This window comes from Microtus pennsylvanicus, chromosome 4 (assembly GCF_037038515.1).
Source record: "Microtus pennsylvanicus isolate mMicPen1 chromosome 4, mMicPen1.hap1, whole genome shotgun sequence".
Lineage (NCBI taxonomy): Eukaryota > Metazoa > Chordata > Mammalia > Rodentia > Cricetidae > Microtus > Microtus pennsylvanicus.
Window position 1 is genome coordinate 140,354,512 of NC_134582.1, and position 25,676 is coordinate 140,380,187.

Here is a 25,676-nt window from a genome sequence, read left to right on the forward strand (position 1 = left end):
ACAGCCAAACATTGGGCAGAGCTTAGAGAACCCAACAGAAGTGAGGAGGAAGGATTGTAGGAGCCAGAGGGGCCGAGGACACCAGGAGAACATGGTTCATAGAATTAACTAAGCAGGGCTCATAGGGGCTCGCAGTGACTGGAGCAGCAATCACAAAGCCTTCACTGGTCTGTGCTACATACATCTGCGGCTGTTTGTTTAGCTTGGAGTTTTTGTGAGACTCCTAATAGTGGGAGGGAAGGTGTTTATGACTCTTTTGCCTGATCCTGGGAATCCTATACTAGGTTGCCTTGTCCACCCTTGACATAATGGTTAGTGCCTAGTCTTATTGCATCTTGTTATGCCATGTTCTTTCTGTTCATATCCCTGGAAGGCCTGCTCTTTTCTAAATAAAAATGGAGGAGCAGTGGATCTGGGGGAACAGGGAGGAGCTGGGAGGAACTTGGAGGAATGGGAGGAGGGAAGAATTCAGTCGGGATATATTATATGAGAGAATAAATAAAAATAACTAAAAAGGAAAAAGGGCAAAGGAAATAGGCTCAGTAATAGAGTCTTAATGCTCTGACATTAATTTTGTGCTCAATGAACACAAAAGATGTTAAGGGAATAATGTATTTTATAGGAATTGGCTGTTTAGTGCTTGCTGCCAAACTTGGTGATTTGAGTTCAATCTCTGGGTAGATTAAGAAATCCAAAACAAGCAAGTAGTCCTCTGACCTCCACACAACAAACAATAACAAACATAATTTTTATGACTTAAAATAACCACATTATTGTTTTCTTGATAAGTGTTCTGTTTAGTATGAATGAACAACAGCATTAGGTGAAATACTACAGGAAAAGTTCAGCATCAGTAATCCTCAGGTCTTAATACACCAGCTTTATGCTGTGATGTGATATGGAAGATTTCCTTGCCCATTGTCTATACTTTGTTTTAATTATGTACCTGGATCTGTTGGCAGCAGGCAGCTTCTAAAAACAAATCTCCCAGCAAAGTAGAATCAGTAAGAATTGAGTACCTTCCTCCAGTTCCCAGTTATTTATTTACTCATTCATTCATCCAATTTAAAGCTCTAAGACGGGGAGCCCAGGGTTATATGCATGCCAGTGAGTGCTCTACCACTGACATATATCCTCAGACCCTCAGTTAGCAATATGGGAAAAATCACTGTTCAAGGAATAACTTAACTTTTGTTACATTTTTACTTCTGAACTCATTTTATGTTAATGGTTTATATATGGTATCTTTCTATAAGGTAATCATATTACAGGAAGTTTTATTCTATTAAGAGAAAATTAGTCATCAGAGAATACAAATCAAAACAACTCTGAGATTCCATCTTACACCTGTAAGAATGGCCACCAAGATCAAAAACACTGATGACAACTTATGTTGAAGAGGTTGTGGGGTAAAGGGAACACTCCTGCATTGCTGGTGGGAATGCAAGATGGTACAGACCCTTTGGATGTCAGTGTGGTGATTTCCCAGAAAATTAGGAAACAACCTTCCTCAAGACCCAGTAATATCACTTTTGGGTATTATATCCAAAGGATGCTCAATCATGCCACACGGACATGTGCTCAACTATGTTCATAGCAGCTTTGTTTGTCATAGCCAGAACCTGGAAACAACCTAAAAGCCCCTTGACCGAAGAATGGATAAGGAAAATGTGGTACATTTACACAATGGAGTACTACACAGCAGAAAAAAATGACATCTTGAAATTTGCAGGCAAATGGATGGAGCTAGAAAACATCATTTTGAATGAGGTGACCCAGACACAGAAAGACAATTTTCACAAGTACTCACTCATAAGTGGTTTTTAAACATAAAGCAAAGAAAACCAGCCCACAATTCACAATCCCAGAGAACTGGGACAACAATGAGGACCCTAAAAGAGACATACATAGATCTAATCTACATGGAAAGTAAAAAGACAAGATTTCCTGAGTAAATTGGGAGCATGGGGACCTTGGGCAAGGGTTGAAGGGGAGGGGAGAGGCAGGGAGAGGATTAGAGAAAAATGTAGAGCTCAATAAAAATCAATTTAGGGCTGGAGAGATGGCTCAGAGGTTAAGAGCACTGGCTGCAGTTCCAGAGGTCCTGAGTTCAATTCCCAGCAACCACATGGTGGCTCACAACCGTCTATAATGAGATCTGGTGCCCTCCTCTGGCGTGCGGGCATACATTGAGGCAGAATGTTGTATACATAAAAAATAAATAAATCTTTAAAAAAAATAAAAATAAAAATCAATTTAAACAAACAAAAAGAAAGAAAGAAAGAAAGAAAGAAAGAAAGAAAGAAAGAAAGAAAGAAAGAAAGAAAGGAAAAAAGGAAAAAAGGAAAGAAGAAAGAAAGAAGTAAAAGCCGGATGTGATGGTTTGAATGGGTCCCTATAGACTCAAATATTTAAACACTTGACAAGATAGATGCATGAGCACATGAAGACATGCGTGTACACAGACACCACTAATTTTCTTATCACTGGAACTTTTGGCTCTAGGCAAGACTTTCCAAAGAAGAGGGAAACATATCCACCTACCTTACATTTGTCCTCATATACTTTTTCCTGACACATTTGCTCATTATTATTACATGTGTAATTAATGTTTTGCTCCTTCCCTGTTTTCTTCTTCATTTATCCTGCAGTAAAATCACAATGTTGAATTAGGAGGTCATAATAGTTTATTTTTAAAAAATTAAATCTCTCAGTGCTGAGCTAGAAATTTCTTCTCTCTCTCTCTCTCTCTTTCTCTCTCTCTCTCTCTCTCTCTCTCTCTCTCTCTCTCCTTTTTATCATTTTTTGAGACAGGGTTTTTTTTTTTTTGTTGGTTTTTTTTTTTTAGCCCTTTCTGGCCTGGAACTTGCTATGTAGCCCTGGCTGGCTTGCATCATACTACAGAGATCTGACTGCCTCTGCCTCTCAAGTGCTGGCTTAGAGGTATGCACCATTATATCTGGCATAGCGGCACATATCTTTAATCTTAGCACTTGAGAAGCAGAGATAGGCAGAACTCTTTTGAGTTCCAGGCCACCCTAATCTATATAGTCACAGACCACCCAGAGTTCCATAGTGAAAGTATCTAAGAAAACAAACAGCAATTACAAAAAAAGCCTTATCAATTCATTACTCAATGTTTTCCCCTTCCTAGGAAGAAGGAGTCATATGACTTACACTGGATTACTCATATCCACTGGAATGAAAGCAGTACCATCTAATCCCACACTCAGTATAACACTCAGCTATCCACTATTTACAAAGGCAAAGGTAACTTCATAAACTTAATGAGAATATGAGCAAAGGGGTCAAGACCATGATGGGGACACCCACTGACAGAGTCTGTCTGAGCTAATGGGAGCTCACCAACACCTGCCAGACAGGGAAGGAACCAGCATAGGATCAAACTAGTGACCCTCTGAGTGTGGCTGACAATTGCATGGCTGGGGCAGACTGAGGGGACACTGGCAGTGGCACCAGGATTTATCCCTACTGCTTGTACTGGTTTTTTTGGGAACCTATTCTCTTTGGATGGAACCATTGCTCAGCCTAGATATATACAGTAGGGAGGGCTTTGAACCTTCTCCAAAGCAATGTGCCTTACCCTCTCTGAGGATGGGATGGGGAGTGGAGAGGGGGAAATGGAGGGAATAGAAAGAGGGGAGGGAGTGGGAACTTGGATTGGTATGTGTAATGAAAAAAGATAGTGTTTTCTTTTTTAAATAAATAAAAACCAAAAAGGTAATGATTTTTATCATTTTACCTTTTTTTTAGAGACTTAGTTTTATTTTCTAAGTGTGGTATCCATCCCCCTAGAGAGTATAGATGCCTACAGAGGCCAGAGGTGTCAGATCCCCTGAATGTGGTGCTAGGACTTAAACTTGGGTCCTCTAAAGAGTAGTATGTGTTCTTAACTGCTGGAACCATCTCTCCAGATGAAATTTATCATTTTCTTAAATTTCACTCCATTGCAATAAAATATTCAGCTACTTTCTTTTACCTTAAATTCAACATTGAGTTTTGGCAGAAAATTTTTTCTCCTGAAAAATGGTCTCACTAGTCAGCCCTGGCTGCCCTTGAACTTACAGAGACCTTCCCACCTCTGTGTTGAGTGCTGGGAATAGAGGTGTGCAGTACAGGACCAGCCTGCACTCTAAACTACCACTTCATCCAAAAACTTCCTCTCAGTCACTTTAAATGGCTGGTGTGGACAGCCAGAGCTACACAGAGAAACCCTGTCTCAAAAAAACAAACGAGAACTCACCAAGGCCAGCTGGCCTGGGTCTGAAAAAGCATGGGATAAATCCGGACTACCTGAACATAGCGGACAATGAGGAATACTGAGAACTCAAGAACAATCACAGTGGGGTTTTGATCCTACTGCACGTACTGGCTTTGGGGGAGCCTAGGCAGTTTGGATGCTCACCTTACTAGACCTGGATAGAGGTGGGCGGTCCTTGGGCTTACCACAGGTCAGGGAACCCTGATTGCTCTTCAAGCAGATGAGGGAAGGGGACTTGATCGGGGGAGGGGGAGGGAAATGGGAGGCGGTGGCGGGGAGGAGGCAGAAATCCTTAATAAATAAATAAATTTAAAAAAAAGAATAAACAAACACACAGGCTGTTGCCTAAGTAAGTAAAATATTTTTAGAGTCATGTAAGAAGGCTCATCTGGTAAAGCTACTTGCTGCCAAGCCTAATGGCCTGGGTTCAATCCCTGGAACCGATGCAAAGACAAGAGAACAGATTCCCACTGACCTTCATATATGCCTTGTCTCAGGCATCCACAGATGCAAACATACATGTGTATACACACGCGTGCACACACACAAAATAACTGTAGAAAGAAATAGGCTGGGCAGGGTTGCACACACCTTTAATCCCAGCACTTAGGAGGCAAAGGCAGCAGGATCCCTGTTAGTTCAAGGCCAGCCTGATCTATAGATAGAGTTACAGGACAGCCAGGGCTGTAACACAGAGAAACCCTGTCTAAAAAATAATAATAATAAAGGAGGAGGAGGGTTGAAGAGAGGGGCTCAAGAAATGGCGCAATGTCTAAGAGTATTTGTACTCTTTCAAAGACCTGAGTTTGGTTCCTGCCCATTGGGTGGCTCACAACTGCCTGTTACTCCAGCTCCAAGGAATTTATCTAATGCTCTCCTTTGGTCTCTACCATCAGCTGCACACATATTTACATACTCACACAGACACATAAATAAAACTTTTTTTTTTTTAGATAAGATTCACTATGCAACTCTGGCTGGTCTGGAATCACAGTATTGACCAAACTGGCCTGACCCAGAAGATCTGCCTGTCTCTGCTTCCCAAGTACTGAATTTAAAGGGGTACATTCAGCATGATAAATTTTTTTTAATTTAACCATTTTTTTTACTTCTAAACATGACATTGTAAAATATGGTAAAACTGATAAAGAAAAAGACCAAGATGTCTAAGACTTCATCTCAGAGTTAGAAAGAATGCCAGAAATTCAGGGCGTGGTCATGGGCACACTGCTCCCAGAACTCTGGGCCTCTTTGAAACTTCAGACAACAGTCAGGCTTGCCACTCTTTTGCATACACCTGTAATCCCAGCACTTGTGAAGTTGAAGTAGGGGAATCAGGAGTTCAACATTCTCTGGATACATAGGGAGTTCAAGGCCAGCTTGAGCTACAAGACACCCTGCATTAAAAGGACTGAAGCAATCCACTGGAGAGAAGGCTCATCAGTTAACAACACTTGCTCTCCCAAAGGATCCAGATTTGGTTCTCAGCATCTACACAGTATCTAACAACTCTAAACTCCAATCTCCAGTTCCAGAGGAGCCAATGCCCTCCCCCGGACTCCCCAGGTACTGCTTGTACATAGCACACAGACATACATGCAGGCAAACCACCTATACATATTAAATAAAAATAATGAAGGACTGACAAGATGGCTTAACTGATAAGGCATTTGCTATATAAGCCTGGTGGTCTGACTTCAATCCCCAGAACCCATGTAAAGAGAGAAGGAGAGAACCAACTTGACAAAGTTGTCCTCTGATCTAAAAACATGGCATACAAGCCCCGCCCACCCCCCACAACAATATTAATATAAAATTTTTAATAACAAAGGGCACCATTCCTTGATATTAACCCTTACTGTTAATTATATAATGCTAGCATTTCATGAGGAAACATCTTATCCTCTTTAAAATTCCTATAACCAAGAGAAAGGATAGGAACCATTGGTCCATTAAATAGTGATCATTATCTGTTACATGTCAAGCTCTTATGCAAAATCCTGGCGACACTGGAGAGCAGAGTGTAGACAGTGTGCTCTCCAAGAGCCTGCAGTCTAAAGGAGGAATATATAAACAAAGAATAATAATAATAATATCTGATCACAGGACAACAGAATAGAAAATAACTGATACCTATATTTCAGTACAAAATATTTTAATTCATCAAATAATATCTTTTTAATTTTTAGTTTTATTATTTTATATGAGGAGGTAGACAAGTGGATGTCAGAAGATAACTTTGTGGAATCAATTCTCTCCTTTCAGTATAAGATTAGAAATTAAAGTCTGATCATCAGGCATGCATAGCAAGCACTTTTACCCACTAAACCATTCTGTCTGTTCTGAATAAATAATATACTCTGTAGCTGTTGCTTGTTGTTGAAACAAAGTATCACTGTGTAGACCTCACTACCTGGAGCTCGCTATATACACAAGCTGGGTTTGAATTTACAAAAACTCACCTGCCTCCAGTGTGCTAGGATTAAAGATATTTGCCACCGTGCCCAGACTGAAAAACATAAATGTTTCTAAAGTGGGGGGGGGGGGGGATCTCTGCACTTGAGAGGTAGAGACAGACAGATCTTTGTGAGCTCAAGGATACTCTGGTCTAAATGCAAGTTCCAGGCCAGCTAAGACTAAACTGTGAGACTAACTCTCAAAATGACAACAAAGAAAACATCACAATGTAAAAGAAAAAATATGAGGAAAAGGTATTCAGTGAAACTTAGGCGCAGCCACTCACTTCCTCTTCCTAGCGGCAGTCAGCACTGTGACCAGCTTCCTGGCATCGCAAGTGTGACAAAAGATTAGCCTCAATAACAAACTAGATTCTGGCATGGAATTATCAGAGAAATAATTCATTCCACCCTCTCTCTAAGATGCTCTCTCTGGTTAGCTACCAAGTTGCCAAACCTATAGGATGTTTTTTAGGCTCCATTTCCCTTAATGCCTCTTCAGCATTCCCCACTTTGCTTAAATTCTAACCCTCTTGAAGTCTGTATAACACTACCTTCTGCTTTTTCTTCCACATCACTCAGCCCTTTGTTCTGTCTTGATTTTTGGTTCTGAAACAAGATCTTGAGGCTTGACTGATGGCCTGGTGGCTAAGAGCACTGACTGCTCTTCCGGAAAGCCAGGATTCTCTTCCCAAAACCCACATGGTGGTCACAACCATACATACTTCCAGTCCCAGAGGAACTGAAAGCCTCTGAAGCCTCCGAAGGTACTCCGAAGGTACTAGGCATGCACATAACATAGAGGCATAAACACAAATAAAACACCTACACACAAAATAAAATAAAATAAACACTTGAAACAGGATCTCACTCTAGATCAGCCTGGTTTCAAACTCACGATGATCCTCCGACCTCTGCCTTCCAACTGCTGCTGAGGGCACAGGCATGAGCCTGTATAAACCACATCTGTTGATCCACTCTTAAAAAATTGGCATTAGGGGGCTGGAGAGATGGCTCAGAGGTTAAGAGCATTGCCTGCTCTTCCAAAGGTCCTGAGTTCAATTCCCGGCAACCACATGGTGGCTCACAACCATCTGTAATGAGGCCTGGTGCTCTCTTCTGGCCTGCAGGCATACACACAGACAGAATATTGTATACATAATAAATAAATTTTAAAAATTGGCATTACAGCTCGGTGTGGTAGTGCATGTCTTTTATTCTAACACTGGGAAGGCAGTGTAAGTAGCAAGTTCCAGGCAAGCCTGTGCTATACAGTGAGATTGTCTCAAAAAAGCAAACAAACAAAACAAAACAAACAAGGTTAGTTTTCCACAGGCCTCCAGGAACAACAATGCTCCACACACTTCCTAGGCCATTTCATCTTCGTTTGATGATTCTCAAATTTCACTTCAGACTACACTTCTTCCGAACATCAGGCTCCCAAGAATCTGCCAGGTGTCTCTGGTGGGCTCACATGTCTCAAACACATGTTCAAAGTTAACCCAAAGCTCCCTCCCCATCCAGCAGTTATCTCCTGCTGTACTCTGATTTCACTGACTGGCAGAACTATCGACTCAGAACCCTAGCAGTTCTCTCCCTTTACACCGTACCTTTGTCCCCAGTTCCTGAGGTGGAAATGTGGCTGACCAGTTCAGAACACTGATGGAGTTGGGTAAAGAGTATTGTGAGTTGATGGAGTATGAACTGGAGTTCTACTCCTTATGAGCTCTGTGAGCTCAACACTTACCAAATATCCATTTTCTGCAGCCACATCACTGAACCTGAAATGTCCAGCTGTAGCATGATTAATTAAAACCCAGAAACAGAGATTGGGGCTCAACCTGAAACCCAGAAAAACAAAGAGGCCAGCCACTGACTCTTACATCTACCTCAGTCTGAAAATGGCGATCCTGCCTCCAGGAATCTCAGAACGAGACTAAGACTGAGAGCTGTCTCCTCCCATTTTATAATCCTCTCTAGTTCTGGGATTAAAGGCATGCACCACTACAGCTCAGTTTCTACAGTAAACTAGCGTGGCTACTGGAATTAAAGGTGTGTGCCATCACTGTCTGGTCTGCATGGCTACTGGAATTAAAGGTGTGTGCCATCACTGTCTGGTCTGCGTGGCTACTGGAATTAAAGGTGTGTGCCACCACTGCCTGATCTGCATGGCTACTGGAATTAAAGGTGTGTGCCATCACTGTCTGGTCTGCGTGGCTACTGGAATTAAAGGTGTGTGCCATCACTGTCTGGTCTGCATGGCTCATCAGTGCAGCTGTTTTACTCTCTGATCCTCAGGCCAGCTTTACTTATTAAAATACAAATGAAATATCACTACATCTAGCTGTTCTTGGAATGTGGGATTAGAACCACTATTCAGTCCTGATAATTCTATCTCCTAATGTCATCGTCCCTTCAACTTTGTTCACTCTGCTGTGCTTCTAGCTACCACCCTAGTCATATTCGGGCAAGAGGGAGTTAAGTACTTCCCTCCTACACCTCATTCAAACCTCTCAACTTCTTGCAATCTGCTTCATTTGGTCACAGCATGGTTTGAAATGCTATTTCCTCGCCTGAAATTACCCATAGTTCCCTTCATCTTAAGGACAAATATGCAAAGTTCTAAGCATACTGACTTTAGCGATTTGTGGGACATTTAAAGCTCATTATAAGGGCACTGAGGGGTTAAAGAATGCAATTCCATCATTTCCAGCCCCCGGATTCAGAAGGACTTTGTGAGGATTTGTTGAAGCAGAGTTCCCAGTTTATTTCAGTATGAACCATGCATGATTTGAAATTTTTAATTGTTTTTATGTGTGATTGTATATGTAGTATTAGAGATTAAGCCTAGGGCCTAATGCAGGTTAGGCAAGCACTCTATCACTAAAGTACACTCCTAGTTAGGGAGTTGTGTGTGAGTTGTTTGTTTTGGTTTTTGGTATTTCAAACAGATTCTCTGTAGTTCAGAATACCCACAAACTGGCAGTAATCCTCCTGCCTGAGTATCCTGAATGCTGGCCATAGGCATTGGGCAAATAACAGTTTCTATAAAGTACAAAACCTTAGTTCAAAAATTCCTTTTCCTAGATCTAGGTTTCTGAAGACATTTGGTGGAGACTTGTGTACCATGACCATGAAAACTTGATTACAGAAACAGCACCTGGCACTTAGCTCACCTGGCACCAATATGTTGCTTTGTTTTCACTCCCTGGCATAAAAGCTTCAATTAATTACAATGCTCTGTCAGCACCCATCAACATCCATGAAGAGCACAGAAAAAAACTGCATTAGACTTATATTTGGAGCATTATAGACATGTACTATGCTTTGGTTAACTGAACAAATATTACAATGTAACATTCTAGAGAAAAATAAATATATATAAAGAATTTTCTAACAAAGCACATAACCCAGCACTCAGAAGGCGGAGGCCAAATGCCAATTGGCTGATGACCTCCACCCCTATGAAACCTACGACTGCAGTTCTCTAGCCACCCAAATGCTTGCCAGCAGTATCTGTTTAATTAGTAAATGTGGTTATTATCAGACCTCACTATGCTAGACACATGTGCTGAAGTTTTAGAGCTGTGTTAAACAGTATTTTAGATGATAAAATCATTTAAAAAGAAAGCTACACCTCTGAAAACTAAGCTACATGTTTTGAAAGTGACTTTTACCTAGTGTATGTGTGTGTGTGTGTGTGTGTGTGTGTGTGTGTGTGTGTATTGGGGGGCTAGAGAGATAGCTCAACCGTTCTGAGCACTTGCTGTTCTTACAGAGGGCACAGGTTCAAAATGAAAAAGTGGCTCACAACCATGTGTAATTCCTCCAGCTATGGGAGGTCTGACTCTGACAGCTCTGGCCGCTTTTGGCACCTGCATTTACATTCATATACCAACATGAAGATACAAACACATAATTAATAATGACTTTTAAATTTTTGCTTTGGGCTGTATACTATAGTTAGAGATAAATACAACACACTGTGGAGGCATTATTTTAAAAATAAAAGTACTACATAAGACATGTATATAACAATCAAAGTTTTAGGGTTTTATTCCTTTTTAAATACCAACAGTAAAATCTTTTAATCTTGCACTGCTAAGTTTTTGCAAGAAATTGTTGAAAGAAAAAAAGAAAAAGAATTCAAAACTAAAACTATAATTAGCATAACCAAAAAACTATGTCTATGAGACTGTGCAGAGTGGTAAGAACACCTGGCATTTTCCATTGCTCTGTACCACATTACCACAAACACGGGGGGTGGGGGAGGGAGGCATGCGCAAACAAAACACCCATACACATAAAATTTATAAAAATAAAGATATTAAAATTTATAAAAATAAAGACATGAATATGAGAAAATTGATACTCAAATTAGCCATTATTCAGAGAGAAGAATTTAAACAGTTATTATACTTACCTAACTTGATTCTGGCTTGAGTATCTGAACAGAATACCTAAGGGGCTGGAGAGATGACTCAGTGATTAAAAGCACTTGTTGTTCTTGCAAAACTTGGGTTCTATTCCCAGCACTCATATGGTGGCTCACAAGCATCTATAACTCAGTTTTAGGGGATCAGACAACTTCTTCTGGCCTCGTGAGTAATAAGCATGCATGTGCTACACAGACATACATGCATGCAAAACACACGTGTAAAATAAAAATCTTTTTTAAAACGTCTTTAAGTAACATGACTAACCAAATGTAATTGCTTTGGCAATTTTACAAATACAACATCTGCCCAGCACCTGAGATGTAGAAGCAAGAGGACTGTTAGTTCAAGGCCACCCTCAGCTACACAGGAAGTTTGAGTCTAACCTGGGTAACATGAGACTTTGCCTCAAAATAAACAAATAAAAATAAAGCATTCTAGGCTATAACGATAGCTCAAAGAGCAAGAATGCTTGTTCTGTAAGAATGAAGACCTGGGGACCGGAGTTCAAATTCCCAGCACTCACCTAAAGAGTTAGGCATGACTGTGCATGCCATTAACCCCAGAGATATTTATCTCAAGAGCTCTCCGGCCACCCAGCCTGGCTCAAATGGAAAGCTTCCAGGTCAACGAGAGTCTCAAGGAAATACAGCAAAAAGCAACACACACACAGAGTATACTGCACATTCATGTGAACACACACACACAATCACAAAAAATAAGAGCATCCAGAGCCTCTGGATGTGTCTGTCTTTATCATGATAAAGTCGCCCTACTTCTAAACCTGGAGGCTTTCATCCTACCAAATTAAGATGAGCCTGTAGCTTAGTGGTAGAGTATTTGCCTAGCAAATGCAAAGCCGGGTTTGATAATTGTTACTCATCATTGAAGAAAAAGGATTCTCTGAAAACATTCATGACGGTCTGATGAGAAAGGCCTCCAAAGGCTCTAATATTTGAATGCTTGGTCTGTGATTGGTAGAACTATTTGGGAATGATTAGGACAGTGGCTCTCAACCTTTCTAATGCTGTGACCCTTTAATACAGTTCCTCATGTTGTAGTGAACCATAAAATTATTTTCACTACTACTTCATAATCAAATTTGCTACTATTCTGAATCATAACTATCTGATATGCAGGATACCTGTGAAAGGGTTGTGACCCACAGGTTGAAACCACTGGATTAGGAGGTGTGACTTTGTTGGACCAGGTATGTCACTGGTGTGAGCTTTTACGTTTCAAAAGCCCACACCATTCCCAGTTAGCTCTCTGCCTAATGCTTGTGGAGCAGATCCAGGTGCTCAGCTACCACCGCAGCACGTCTATCTGCCTGCTGCCATGCTCCCCATCATGATGGTCATGGGCTCTAAGCTTCTGGAACCAGGATCCCAATTGAATGCTTTCTTTTATAAGCATGTCTTGGTCATGGTATTTTGTCATGGCAATAGAAAAATAACCAAGACAACATTTTCAAACAAAATAAAACTGCACCATCAAAGAAAAATAAATTGAGACACTATTCTATTCTGAGCTGCAAGAGGATCCCAAGGTGAAGAGCAACCTGGTTCTACGTGGGAAGAAGGTCTCCATAAAGACAATTCCCCGCTAAAATTACCTGTGATTTTCTTTATACTCTTATTACAGCATTAGGAAACAAAACTTTCAGTCTTACACATCACACTCATTACTATACAGTTATCATGGTGGAAAAGCACATTTTAAAAACTTCATGTAGCCAGGTGATGATGGCATATGTCTTTAATCCCAGCACTCATGAGGCAGAAGCAAGCAGACTTCTGAGTTCAAGGCCAGCCTGGCCTACAGTGAGTTCCAGAACAACCAGGGCTATACAGAGAAGCCCTGTCTCAAAAAAAAACAAAACAAAAACCTTCATGTATTTCCTCTGTGGCTCTCCAACACTAGACAGTGTTACAGCACTAAAGTGAAGGAAATTATTGATGCCCATTGTGTTACAGGTGAGACATTTTTCCTAACATCTGGGTGTTTAAGTTCCTGAATTGATAATTTTGAAACCACATCCAATGTTCTTATATCTTTTCAAAGCTGTTTTTGGTCAAGTCTGGTGGCACACACGTATAATTCCAGCACTTGGGGAAGCTGAGGCAGAATCACAAGTTCAAGGACATCCTGGGACACACACAGTGAGATCCTGTCTCAAAACAAACATCAAAAAGTGTTTTCATATATGAAACTCATCAGTTCAATAAAGTAAAAATACACTTTGAAATTTCAGATTTTTCAGGTTTATTTCCTCTCAACTAATAGTTCTAACACTGTTGTAAAAGTTACAGCCTCTCAACGCCAAGAGTTCACACTGTTCAGTTTCATTTCTACAGAGTCTACATAAACAGATTGGAGAGCTGGCTCGGCTATTAACCCTTCCTATTCCTCCAGAGGACCTGAGTTCAGGTCCCAGCTCCCAAACCAGGCAGCTCCAAGGGATCACACACACACTTTTCTGACCTCAGAGAGCATCCAAATATACATAGCAGCATATGTGTGCGCTCTCTCTCACACACACACACACCTTAAAAATTTTTTTAAATTATTTAAAGAAGTCTATCTAAATGGGACAGGGCAATTGTAAGCATCCCAGCAGACTGCCTACCTTCAGCAATAGCCTGACTCAATTTTATGGCCCAATCTTTATTCAGATGATATTAAGAGAAAGAAAATGAGAAATGCTTATATTAGAAAAGATTTGGTCAGGATTCCCATGTATCTTAACATTTTTTGATAATATGCTATATTCTAAGCAAGACTGGGTGAGCATGCAGTCATTTACCTCTGTAAAGATCAGAATATAGTCTATCCTCTTTGGTGTTGGACCATGTTAAATTTTCAGTATAGGGAAATTTCATTAACTTTTGGGCACAATGTAAAAGTAAAAAGACTAAAAGTTCCTCTGTGTTTATACATTTAAAAATTTATTCATATCTTACAAACAGATACACTGTGACTACAATTTCACACTTCCAAAATTACACATGAAGCACTGTCACTTGGGAAAACTAGTTACACTGATCTATTTACAGTTTCACCAAAATAGCTCGTGTCATTTCAGTGTTTAGAATGGCATTACAGTTCACATGTGAAGGATTAAAACCTCTTTCCAAAGTTTTGTTTGATTAAACATACACACTATGGCATTATGGTAAATCCCAGCACTCAGGAGGTGACATGGGGGGGGGGGTCAGAGGTTCAAGGTCATCCATTACATAACCAGTTCAAGAATCTGGGTTGAGACTCTCAAAAAAAAAAATCACATTTATTGGACAAAACAATCTGAGGAGTCTGAAGTTCAGAGATTCAAAGAATAGGTATGTTAAGAAGGGAAAAAGATTTTACCAAAAACTGCAAGAAAGAAAGTCGTGGCGGCCGGGGTGAAAGTACGATCATAAACTATTATTGTAATTAATGTGATGCTGGATGAAGGCAGTCCGGTCGGCCCCGCCTCAAACCGTGCAGAAAAGCAGGAGGTCACCTAAACCACGCGGACCAAGGGGCTCTAGCTCCACTTTGGGGCGACGGCGAGCAGACACCAGCTTTCCCGGGTGGGGGTTGGCACCGTAAGCGTCTGCCGCGGAAAGAGGGGAGAACTCCCCTACTCCGCGGCTCTGGGGATTCAAGTCATCAGAGACCCCCGGGACCCCAACTGCGTCTCGCCGTGCCGCTCCCCCTCCCCCGACACACCGGCTCTGTGGCGTGTGGGGACCAGATGGCTCGATCGTGGCGGCTCCGCGTCTCGCTTTTTGAAGACTTGGGGTTCGTTATTTATCTACACCGCGTACGCAGCGCTGGGGCGAAGGCGTGACGGCGGCCCGGGCCGCTGAGGAGCCCGAGCGGCAGCCCGGCTTTCCCGCCGGCACCAAGGTGAAGCGCGGCCGGCCGGCTGCCCGCTCGGGACTTTCTGAGCTCCGTGGCGAGTCGCGAGCGGGCGGGCGGCGGTGCGGGAAGGGCAGGGCAGGGCCGGGCAAGGAGGGCAGGGCCGGGCCGGGCGGAAGACCCCGTCCCGAGCAGCCGCCGCCCGCCGCGGGCTGTGATGCGAGGCTGGCGCGCCACTTACCCGCCGCGAAGGGTTTACGTAGCGGGCTCGTCACTGATTACGACGGGAGGAGGTGGGGACGCAGAGCCCGACGGCCGCCGCCCAGGCAACCCGGCGACGGCGGCCCCACGTCGCACCCACGTCAGCTCTGATGCGGTCGTCGCGGCCTCTCCGCCGACGCGAACAGAAAGTAGCGCGAGCAGCCGACCGCAAGGGGCCTCGGGGCCTCCGGCCCCGCCCTCCTCTCCCCTCCCCCACGCCCACCGCCTCCGAAGCGGGCGGAGGAGGAAAAAAGTCGCAGGCTCGAACTCTGCCCCCTGCTGGCCGTCAGCGGGATTGCAGAGCTGACAACCCAACAATTAAATAGAATGGGGGGAATAGGAGGGGCGGGGCCTTGGTGGGTGGGGTTAACGCTTGGGGCGGGGCTACTGACGCGTTAGTCCGGTGGAGCCGAATACTAAGAGGGGGCTAAGGGATGGGGTAGGAAACCGGAAGCAACCTCCTCTGCGCGTGCGCCTTAAAGTGCTTTCCGTTCCAACTCCTTCCGCGACGGCGTCAATGCTATCTAGGATGACTCCATTCCCCAGCCTCAGCTCCCAAGTGTGGGGGACTCCGTCCCTGCCGGAGGTGCGTGCTCGTAACTATGTCCTCCCGGACACCCCGGCCTCAAGAGCGCCCCCCTTGGCGGTGTCCGTGGTTCTGGAGCACACCGCTACTCGGGGCCTACTCAGACAGGGTCCTTATTTCTAACCCTGCTGTCTCCCGGGAGAACTTGTTCCCTTCAGTGTCTCAAAGAAAAAGCTACAGATCTTAGGCAAACGTGTGGCAGAAGAAAGAAAGACGTCTTGTAAAAGGCAAGATTTTTTTTAGAGCCTGTTATAATGCAGTTTCGGTTTCATTCAGATGGGAACCGTGAGATTTTGCATAATGCCTGTAAAGCAGTCACCTGTAATCAGTACCTTTCTAAACCCTCGTCTTACACTATGCCCTCCTGGAGGGTCTGCTTCTCTGAAGACAGGGCCTTTCTTAAAACTAAATCACTATAAGATCCTAAACAAACTGAACCAACACTCTTTCAAGAAAATCTCTAGAAAAGTAGCGGTGGGGCTGGAGAGACGGCTCAGTGGTTAAGAGCTTTCCCTGCTCTTCCTAAGGTCCTGAGTTCAATTCCCGGCAACCACATGTGTTCACAACCATCCGTAATGAGATTTAGTGCCCTCTTCTGGCCTTCAGGGATATATGCAGGCAGAACACTGAATACATAATAAATAAATCTTTAAAAAAAAGAAATAAATAAAAGAAAAATTGCTGTGAAGTGTTGGGAGCTGTGAACACTTGTTTCAAAGATGACCGGTCTCTCTAGGAGTCTGTGTGTTTCAATCTCCAGCCCCTTGCCTGGTTCACAAAGGGTATGGTGGCGCATGGAGCGCAGACGGGCGTGGTGCACCGCAGTGAAGGAAATGCCTAGAAGATAGCCCAAGTGCAAAAGGGATATTTTGTGTGAGAAAAAGTACTGTAGAGCAGGGATGGAACTGGGAGTCACAGCACTTCTCTAGGTCGTCAAACTCAAGAATCAGCACTTGAGGCAGGGGCTGGCGGCTCTCTGAGGACAACCTGGTCTACAGAGCAAGTTCCAGAACAGCCAGGACTGCACTGAGAAACACTTGTCTCGAAAAACCAAAAACAACAAAACAAAAAAACCTACAACAAAAACCAAATCGTTGTTTGATATCTAAGGCTTGCGTTAGAGGAGACACAGTAATAAAAGACTGCTATTTACCAAATTGTGGGCAACCCGAATTATTCTAGTTGTAATGCATACAAAAAAGTCAGAATAAAACCTGATCAGTTGCAGGGTACCATGGTTCATGCCTTTAAACCCAGCACACAGAGGCAGAGGCAGGAAGATTCCTATGAGTTCAAGGCCAGTGTGGGCTACAAACTGGCTAGTTCCAATTGAAAGCTAGGGCTTCACAAAGAAACTCTGGCTCAAAACAAAAAACAATAAGTAAATATAAAAATATTGCATTTATTTATTTTGTGACATGTATGTATATGTATGTGGAGTCAGCTCTCTTCCTTCCACCATGTGGGCTCAGGCTTGGAGGCAGGTGCCTTTACCCACTGAACCTTCTCACCAGCCACAGGGGGTGACTTATGAATATATTATATTTTTATTTATACATATTATTTATTGTATCTATATATATTGAACAAAAATTTCTATAGAGAAGCTGTGTTTGGCTGTGAAGAAAAAATCGTGGAAGGAGTCTTTATCTGCAGAGATTGGTGGACTGATTAGGATTTTGATACTGTAGAGACATTAGAATTTTGTAGGTTATAAAGCTAATTATGCCAGGTGGTGGTGCACGCCTTTAATTCCAGCATCCGGAGGCAAAGGCAAGCAGATCTCTGTGAGTTCGAGCCCAGCCTGGTCTACAAGAGCTAGTTCCAGGATAGGCTTCAAAGCTACAGAGAAACCCTCTCTTGAAAATCAAACAAACAACAACAAAAAAAAAAGTTGCAGATCAGTTTAAAAAGCTGTGAGATAATTTCTATGTAGCACTATAGCCCTGAACCACTTGTCGACTCATTCGCTTTACATTTTCCAACCCTTACAGCCTTTATTTTCACACTAATTGGGTGTGTCTCCTTGTTAGAATTGTATTACCTTTAAGGCAGCTAAATAGTACTTCGCTAATGGCTGCTCTTATGTTAAGGTAGATGTGGTGGCTCTCTTCTACAACCCCAGCCAGGAGGAGCTAAGGCAGGGAATTATAGCTCACAGACTGCCTGCAGCCAAAACTAAAACCAAACACTAAAGTTGTTTGCAGGGATTAAGCTATTTTTTTTTTAAAGCAGTTCCATGGTTGGAGATAAAAGTTTGGGTCTTACACTAGCTAGCTGTTTACTCAACCCCTAAGCTACATCACCAAGCCTTCATTTAAAATCAAGTATAGAATGAAGGTTGACATTCAGATCTCTTTCTGTGTGTTTTTACTTGACAACAAATTCAACTGCCCGATGATTTTGAGTTTCCCACACAAAGAAGATTAACTGTAGCAGGCTTTCGTTTGGGACATCAACCAGCCCCCAAATCATGACATGGGGACTAATTATTAGTTATGAATGCTTGGCCTTATCTTATGCTTGTCCCACAAGCTCTTATAACTTAAATTAACCTGTTTCTCTTCACAGATGTTTTGCCTCGGGGGCTTTTTACCTTTGATTCTGTATGTCCTACTTTCCTGCTTCTCCTCACTGGCTGCTCCTGCTGACCCGAGGTATCTGCTTCTCTCTCATTTTCTCAAGCCTAGCTTCCTCCTCCAGCTCATTCTCTCTTCCCACCAGCCCCACCTATCCTTCTACTGCCTAGCTATTGGTCATTCAGTTTTTTATTAGACCATTAGTTGCCTTAGGCAGGAAAAGTAAAACAAATGCAACACATCTTTACATAATTAAACAAATGTAACATAAACAAATGTAGCATAAACAAAGTAACACACCTTTACATAATCAAAGTAACATTCTAGGGGCTGGAGAAATGGCTCGGTGGTTAAGAGCACTGGCAGTTCTTCCAGAGGTCCTGTAGTTCAATTCCCAGCAACCACATGGTGGCTCACAGCCATCTGTAATGAGATCTGGTGCCCTCTTCTGACATGCAGGTATACATGGAGGCAGAATGTTGTAAAATAAATAAATAAATAAATAAATAAATAAATAAATCCTAAAAGTAACATTCTACAACAGTGAACTCAGACTGGCTTCTGCTGGGAGGTGCAGCCCTAGGTAGGATTAGAATAGAAATTTGATTTTGTTCTATGAAAAAAAAAATGTTGGAATGATGTCAGTTGAATCAGTATTTCTTTTTAATTTGTTTATTTGGTTGGTTCAGGGTTTTGTTTGTTTTGTTTGTTTTGTTTTTTTGTGACAATCCCATTCCTATCCCCCTCTACTCCCCAGTCCACTGGGAAAATCTGTTATGTTTCTCCCTCCCAGGCAGATCCCTGTGTTACCCCTTGAGCCCTCCTTGTTACTTAGAGGCTAAACCTATTTTAAGACAAAATAACTGAACTGATAAAAAGAGGCCCACTGAGCTGGGCGATGGTGGTGTGCGCCTTTAATCCCAGCACTCGGGAGGCAGAGGCAGGCGGATCTCTGTGAGTTCGAGACCAGCCTGGTCTACAGAGCTAGTTCCAGGATAGGCTCCAAAGCCACAGAGAAACCCTGTCTCGAAAAAACAAAACAAAAAAAAAAAAAGAGGCCCACTGAAGATGAAACTGAGCCCTACTTCCTCCAAGAAGGAGAACATAGGTATCCCTATTAAAAGGTCATATAGCTAGGTGTAGTGTGCACACCTTTAATCCTAGAATTTGGGAGTCAGAGGCAGGGAGCCTGATCACATAGTGAGTTCCAGGACAGTAGAGTGTGACAGGACATAGAGAGACCCTGTCACAACGACAAAGAACACCATGTGATGGACATTAAATGGTTCTTTGCACAGACACTGTGTATTGACAGTGAAAGTGGGAGCCAGAAAACCTCCATCATTGTTAGAGAAGAAACTGGGGCCAGCAAGATGGCAAAGGAACCTGTTAGGAATTTTCCTAATGCGAGCTCTCTGCCGACGTAAAAATCCCAATCAAGCCAAATCACAACAAGCCAAATTAAAATATATTCAGGTTTAATGGAATTCCTGTGCTCTCGGTGCACTCTGGGGGGGAGGGGGTGGGAGACCACCAGGGAACTTTCCTGGAAAGCAGTTTAAATAGACTGGGGGAGTAGTCAAGATTTTAGCTGGCTGTCTTGACCCTCCTCTGGAGAGGGGTCAAGGCTTGGCGGGTTGGGGAGGGGCTACCAATACTATCCTATGTGTTTCTGCATTTTATTATTTTTGTTTCATCTTTGTATTCTTTACTATATTTCTAAATTCCCATGCCTCCACTCTGGAAGAAAGGTAATTTTGTCGAGGCTGCCCCCACACACAGTGAAGGCACTTGCTCCAAACCTGGTGACCTGGGTTTGATCTCTGTGATCCATATGGTAGAAGGAGAGAACCGGCTCCCACCAGTTGTCCTCTGACACATGCATCTTGGCTTATGAGCACACATATGTGTACACATACACACACAGTAAATAAATGTAAACATGTTTAATTTGTAGTTGGCATATGAAATACTCTTCATATGACATTTTACACTCACATATCTTATGATTTATTCACATTGACCATTCCCACGACCTCCTTCACTCATCCTTGCCCATCTTGCTGGTCTCTGCCTTTCATTCTTCTTCCTATCTTACACATGTGTCTTTCTCTCTTTCACACACACACACACAGGTTGCACATATGAGAGAAAACATGGAAGTGTCTCTTTCTTCCCCTCCACCCCTTTCTCTTGCTCTGTCTCTTGTTTGCATTAAACTCACCACCCCCCCCCCACATAGTCCAGCTTTGACTTTCCTGTCTTTGATGTCCATCCTGGCTGTCAACTTGACTACATCTGGAACTTACTAAACACCAAATGACTGAGCACAACCCTGAGGTATTTTTTTCTTCGTTAGATCATTTGAAGTGGAAAGACTCACCTCTGATCCAGATCTTCTATGTGGGAAGATACAACTTTAATCTAGATAGTTTGTGTGGGAAGATCCACCTCTAATCTGGACCACACCTTCTGTTAGCAGCCTATATAATGTACATGGAAGAAGGAAGCTCTCTCTCTTTGCCTGCTTGCTCTCACCCTTGCGACCACATTCATTCCTTCTCTGGCATTAGACCCTCCTGGATTGCAGAGTATACTAAAAACAGGAGTAAACTAAAAAACATCCAACCTGGATCCTCCGATGTTCCATTCATAGGCAGCCATTGTTGCATTAGCTGGACTATAACCTATACGCCATTATGATAAATCCCGTGTGTGTGTGTGTGTGTGTGTGTGTGTGTGTGTGTGTGTGTGTGGTGTAGGGGGTTATTCTCTGAGTTTTGTTACTCTAGAGAATCCTGACTAATACACTGTCCTATATATTTTTTTCCTAATTGTTTTATATGAAAGTGTTGTATGGCTGGCTATCTTCTCATGGTTGAAACATGTCCTCCTGAGGGAAGAGAGAGGATGGAGGCTCTTGAGATTGACACACATAAATCTTACAAGATTCAGGAAGCTCACCAAATTATAAGACTCATGGAATTCCTCCTCAAGGTTCTATAAATGGTAAGCAATTTCAGGATATGCCTGGAGGAGAATTCAGTGGATTTACCTGTAGATTGTGCAGGGAGCTCCAAGGATACAGCTTTCAGAGTATCACAGATGCTGGGGTGGGCAGCTGCCTTTGACTCGCCCATTCTCCTGTAAGTAGCCCCTCACATGTAGTCTTGTAAATAGCTCAAATAAACTCATTGCTTCACCAAGCTAGCACTGAGTGAAATGATTTCTTTGGTCTGCCATCAGTGCCCTATCTGGAGTGAAGAAATGTTTGCTCATCTCCCCAGGAAAACTCATGCAACATAATTGGTACTCAAACCAAGACTGACAGAAGCAAAGATAAGCTAGGGAGATGCATTTGCATGGCCCATACAGTAGATGATAAGATATGCAACGGAAGCTGATCTGTTTGATTGTAGAACAGTCAGGAGGCGATCACAGATGACTACTTTCCCCTGTGTCACAGGGAGGGTTTGTCCCTTTCCTGGATGGTTGATAAAGCATGGACCCTAGGCCAACCTGTCCGAGTATAGAGCCTCCTTTGGGAGAATGCCAATGTAGCTGCCTGTCTCCAAATGCAATGGAGTGGCATGCCTCCTCGAAGAGCAGGTGTGAGCCAAAGTCATCTAAGAGAGATCGCGCATATGGGACATGGCTGTGGGAGACTGCTGTGAGTCATACTGCCTTTGCTGTGGGTGGGAAGACATGCAGCTGGGTTCATCTGTCCTCCCAGAGACAACTTGGCCCTGAAAGGGAAAAAATCACAATGAAGAATAAAACACACAGATGCTATCCTCCGCACTGACTTCAGATTTGTCAGGAAAGACATTTTAAAACAGGATGAGATGGGGGTGTTGGCATGCTGGTTTTTACAGCTGGGAGGACACAAGAAAAAAAAGAGTATAAATTTGATCTGTGAGCCCTTCTTGAGGTCCAAAACCTGGGAACCTCTGGAGAAAATTGGACCAGGAGGAAAAATAAAGTGAGATAAAAGTGGGGCTGGAGAGATGGCTCAGCGGTTAAGAGCACTGCCTGTTCTTCCAAAGGTCCTGAGTTCAATTCCCAGTAACCACATGGTGGCTCACAACCATCTGTAATGAGGTCTGGTGCCCTCTTCTGGCCTGCAGGCATACAAGCAGACAGAATACTGTATAAATAATAAATAAATAAATAAATAAATATTTTTTTTAAAAGTGAGATAAAAGTGTCTCCTCAAGTCAGACCATCAACACCACATGTAGATTAGGAAACTGTGATAATTAGGGTTACTGTGCAACCGAGCTCTGTGAATTCCAGGGTGCTTTTCAGGAAGCATCTCTTTTTTTGTTTGTTTGTTTTGTTTTTTAAGGGCTTTTTAAAATTGATTTTTATTGAGCTCTACATTTTTCTCTGCTCCCCTCCCTGACTCTCCCCTCCCCTGTTCAACCCTCCCCTAAGGTCCACTTTAAAATGTACTCAACCCAGAAGGGATCTGAGGGATTCTGTGACTGAGTCCGCTGATGCTGATACATAACACCTGTGAAACAGTATGATCCGGTTCTTAGAAACCTTGACTCTGATCAAGTCTTCCCAGACACCAATACATCGAACATCTTGACTCACCAGTGTTCTGCTGGCACTTGGTGACCAGGGGCACTTGGGTTCCTCCTATCTTCTTGTTAGATCGTGCTGTTATAGTCACACTCTGGCAAGGACTGGCAATGGCTGGCAGTGTTTCCCTGGGGACTCTGGGATCACAGAAGGCAGCTCTTACCTTGTCCTCTGCTTTCAGTACTGAGCCCTCTGCGATGGGGTCAGTCACCTCTCCTACAGGATGATCATACTGCTGCCTTCCACTGTGCTCCAAAAACCTTCATTGTAGTGATCCGTGATTGTGGCATTGGCTATAAAAATCAACCATCACGCATGTTCTCTGGAATTTAAAAATTGCCTGGAGAGCATAGCAAGGTTAGTCTTTGGTAAAAACAGACAAGCTAAAGGCCTCTGTCTTCCTTTTCAGTTCTGTTCTGCAATGCCCCTTTGCTTTCGCCCAGTATTCTGTAGTCATACTCAATTCCGTTCCACTCCACAGGCCTCACCACGCATTTCTTTTCCAGGTGTTTGTCACCTGCTCTGCCCACGCATGAATATACTGTTCTGAAAATCCTGCCATGCCTGGTTTCTTGCTCTCCACACAATGTCCCCAGAGAAGCATTTCCAATGACCTCTCTGCGGCGGCAGAGTCACTTTCATCCGCTACTGTGGTTACTTTCTGTACCGTCTGCACTCGTACGTGTACTGCGATCTGGTAACGTCTGTGCTACGTGTACTACACCTGGAGTGTACTGCCTGCACTACGGGATGGTTTGCGAGTCGGGCAAGGGGCTGGAGACTGAAATACACACACACACACACACACACACACACACACGTCATCCTGGAAACAAGAACGCCAAAAATGCTCCAAGATTGCTCCCTTTACTGTGTTCCAATGGCCATGCCTTAACTCTGAGCTGCAAGCCCACCAGAAACCATTCCCCTGCCATCAGGAACTCCTGAGGGTCTCGTGCTCAGAGCAGCTACAAAACAAGTTGTTTACTACAGCAGGCAGGGGTGGGGGTCCACATTCCCCAACTCTTTTCATTACAATATTCATCAGTAGATTAGATGGTATTTTCCAGTTACCTGATTTTCATTTGTCTCCTTTTATTGGAATATAAATTCATTGAACACAGAACCCTGCTGTGCCTAGCATCCACATAGCATATGGCATGTAAGAGCTAGAACATTGCATGGGATAATACTATAACATATGTTTGATGTAAAGTAAGGTGTAATAAGTTAATGAATAAAAGCTAGAGGCCAGGTATGGTGGCCCACACCTGTAATTCCAGCTTCTGGAGAGACTAAAACAAGAATATCAAAAGTTCAAGGCCTACCTGAGCACATTACCATCTGCCTAGCACACTCAAAGCACTGAGTTCAACGCCAAGTACTGAAAGAACAAAAAAGCAAGTTCAAAGGTTAACAAATGTAAAATTCTACCAATCAAAATATTCTACCCAACTAGAAATAATTATTCTTTTTTTAATTAATTATTTATTTATTATGTATACAATATTCTGTCTGTGTATATGTCTACAGGCCAGAAGAGGGCACCAGACCTCATTACAGATGGTTGTGAGCCACCATGTGGTTGCCGGGAATTGAACTCAGGACCTTTGGAAGAGCAGGCAATGCTCTTAACCACTAAGCCATCTCTCCAGCCACAAAATAGTTATTCTTTAAATAATGTGCACCTATGTGATGATTAACAAGTTGTGGGGCACCCAGGAAGCCAAGTAGAGAGGCTCACATAGACAGCATGGAGCTGAGGTCTCCTGCCAGCATTTGCTGAGAAATGGAGACTTGCTGCCACCAGCGAAGCAAATGAATTTGGAAGCAGATTCTCCTCCACACAAGGGATAGAAGTCCTTGTATCTTGACTGAAAATACACAAGAAATTTAGCTAGGCCACTCCCACTAGGGTGTGTGTGTGTGTGTGCACACACACACATCCCTAACAAAGGCTTTGCTCTGTATTTACTGAGCAGCATAGGAAGCATCACATGGAGAAGGGATGAGGGATACTTTATAGCAATCTTTAACAGAGTTTTACAAGTGATTAAGTCACAGACTCCAATTGACACCAACAGACCCAAATAACAGATACTGTGAAGCCATACCTGTATGTCATCCCAACATTCATGGCAGATGTTCATTTTATAAGATTGACTTCAGCATACATTTCCTGTTTCCAGCTTTATTATCACAGCATACATATACACATAGATTACTCTGGGTCCAGGGGCATGAAAGTACATAATTTAAGATTACAGCTATGCATTACCTCAGAAGTTGTAAAACTTGACTACACGGGAAATCCAAGGTAGTGAAGCTGATTGTTACATTGTTCTCTTAAGGGCAGGTTAAACAAACAGGCTGAGGACACTCTGGGATAGCAGTCTCAGGTCTTAGCTGGCTTCACCGTGGGTTGTTAACTTTGGCTGCAAGGTCCCGCAGAAGTTACAGCCTCTTAGAATATAAGATACATTATATATATATATACACACATATATATACATATATATATATATATATACATATATATATTAGTACAAGGTAGCTCCCCTCCACAGTTTGTCTTGGAGGAAATGTTTACACAACAAGGTAGAAGGAAGAACCAATTCTCCAAAGTTGTCACCTCCACTA

General features: G+C 42.9%; 1 protein-coding gene across 7 annotated transcripts in view; it reads right to left on the bottom strand.

Moving 5' to 3' along the window:
• The window catches only part of Crem (cAMP responsive element modulator), a 79,880-nt gene extending 64,367 nt beyond the window's left edge, over window positions 1-15,513 (bottom strand). Inside the window, exons 1-2 of one of the 7 annotated variants that reach the window (XM_075970690.1) lie at window positions 15,262-15,513; window positions 2,545-2,645 (exon numbers count right to left, since the gene is read on the bottom strand). In XM_075970690.1, coding sequence (XP_075826805.1) covers window positions 2,545-2,588 — 44 coding nt within the window. In that variant the 5' untranslated portion in view covers window positions 2,589-2,645; window positions 15,262-15,513. The remainder of the gene's footprint in view (window positions 1-2,544; window positions 2,646-15,261) is intronic. The other 6 variants (XM_075970672.1, XM_075970675.1, XM_075970671.1 and 3 more) reach the window with 6 other exon arrangements.
• Window positions 15,514-25,676: the final 10,163 nt, after the last annotated feature.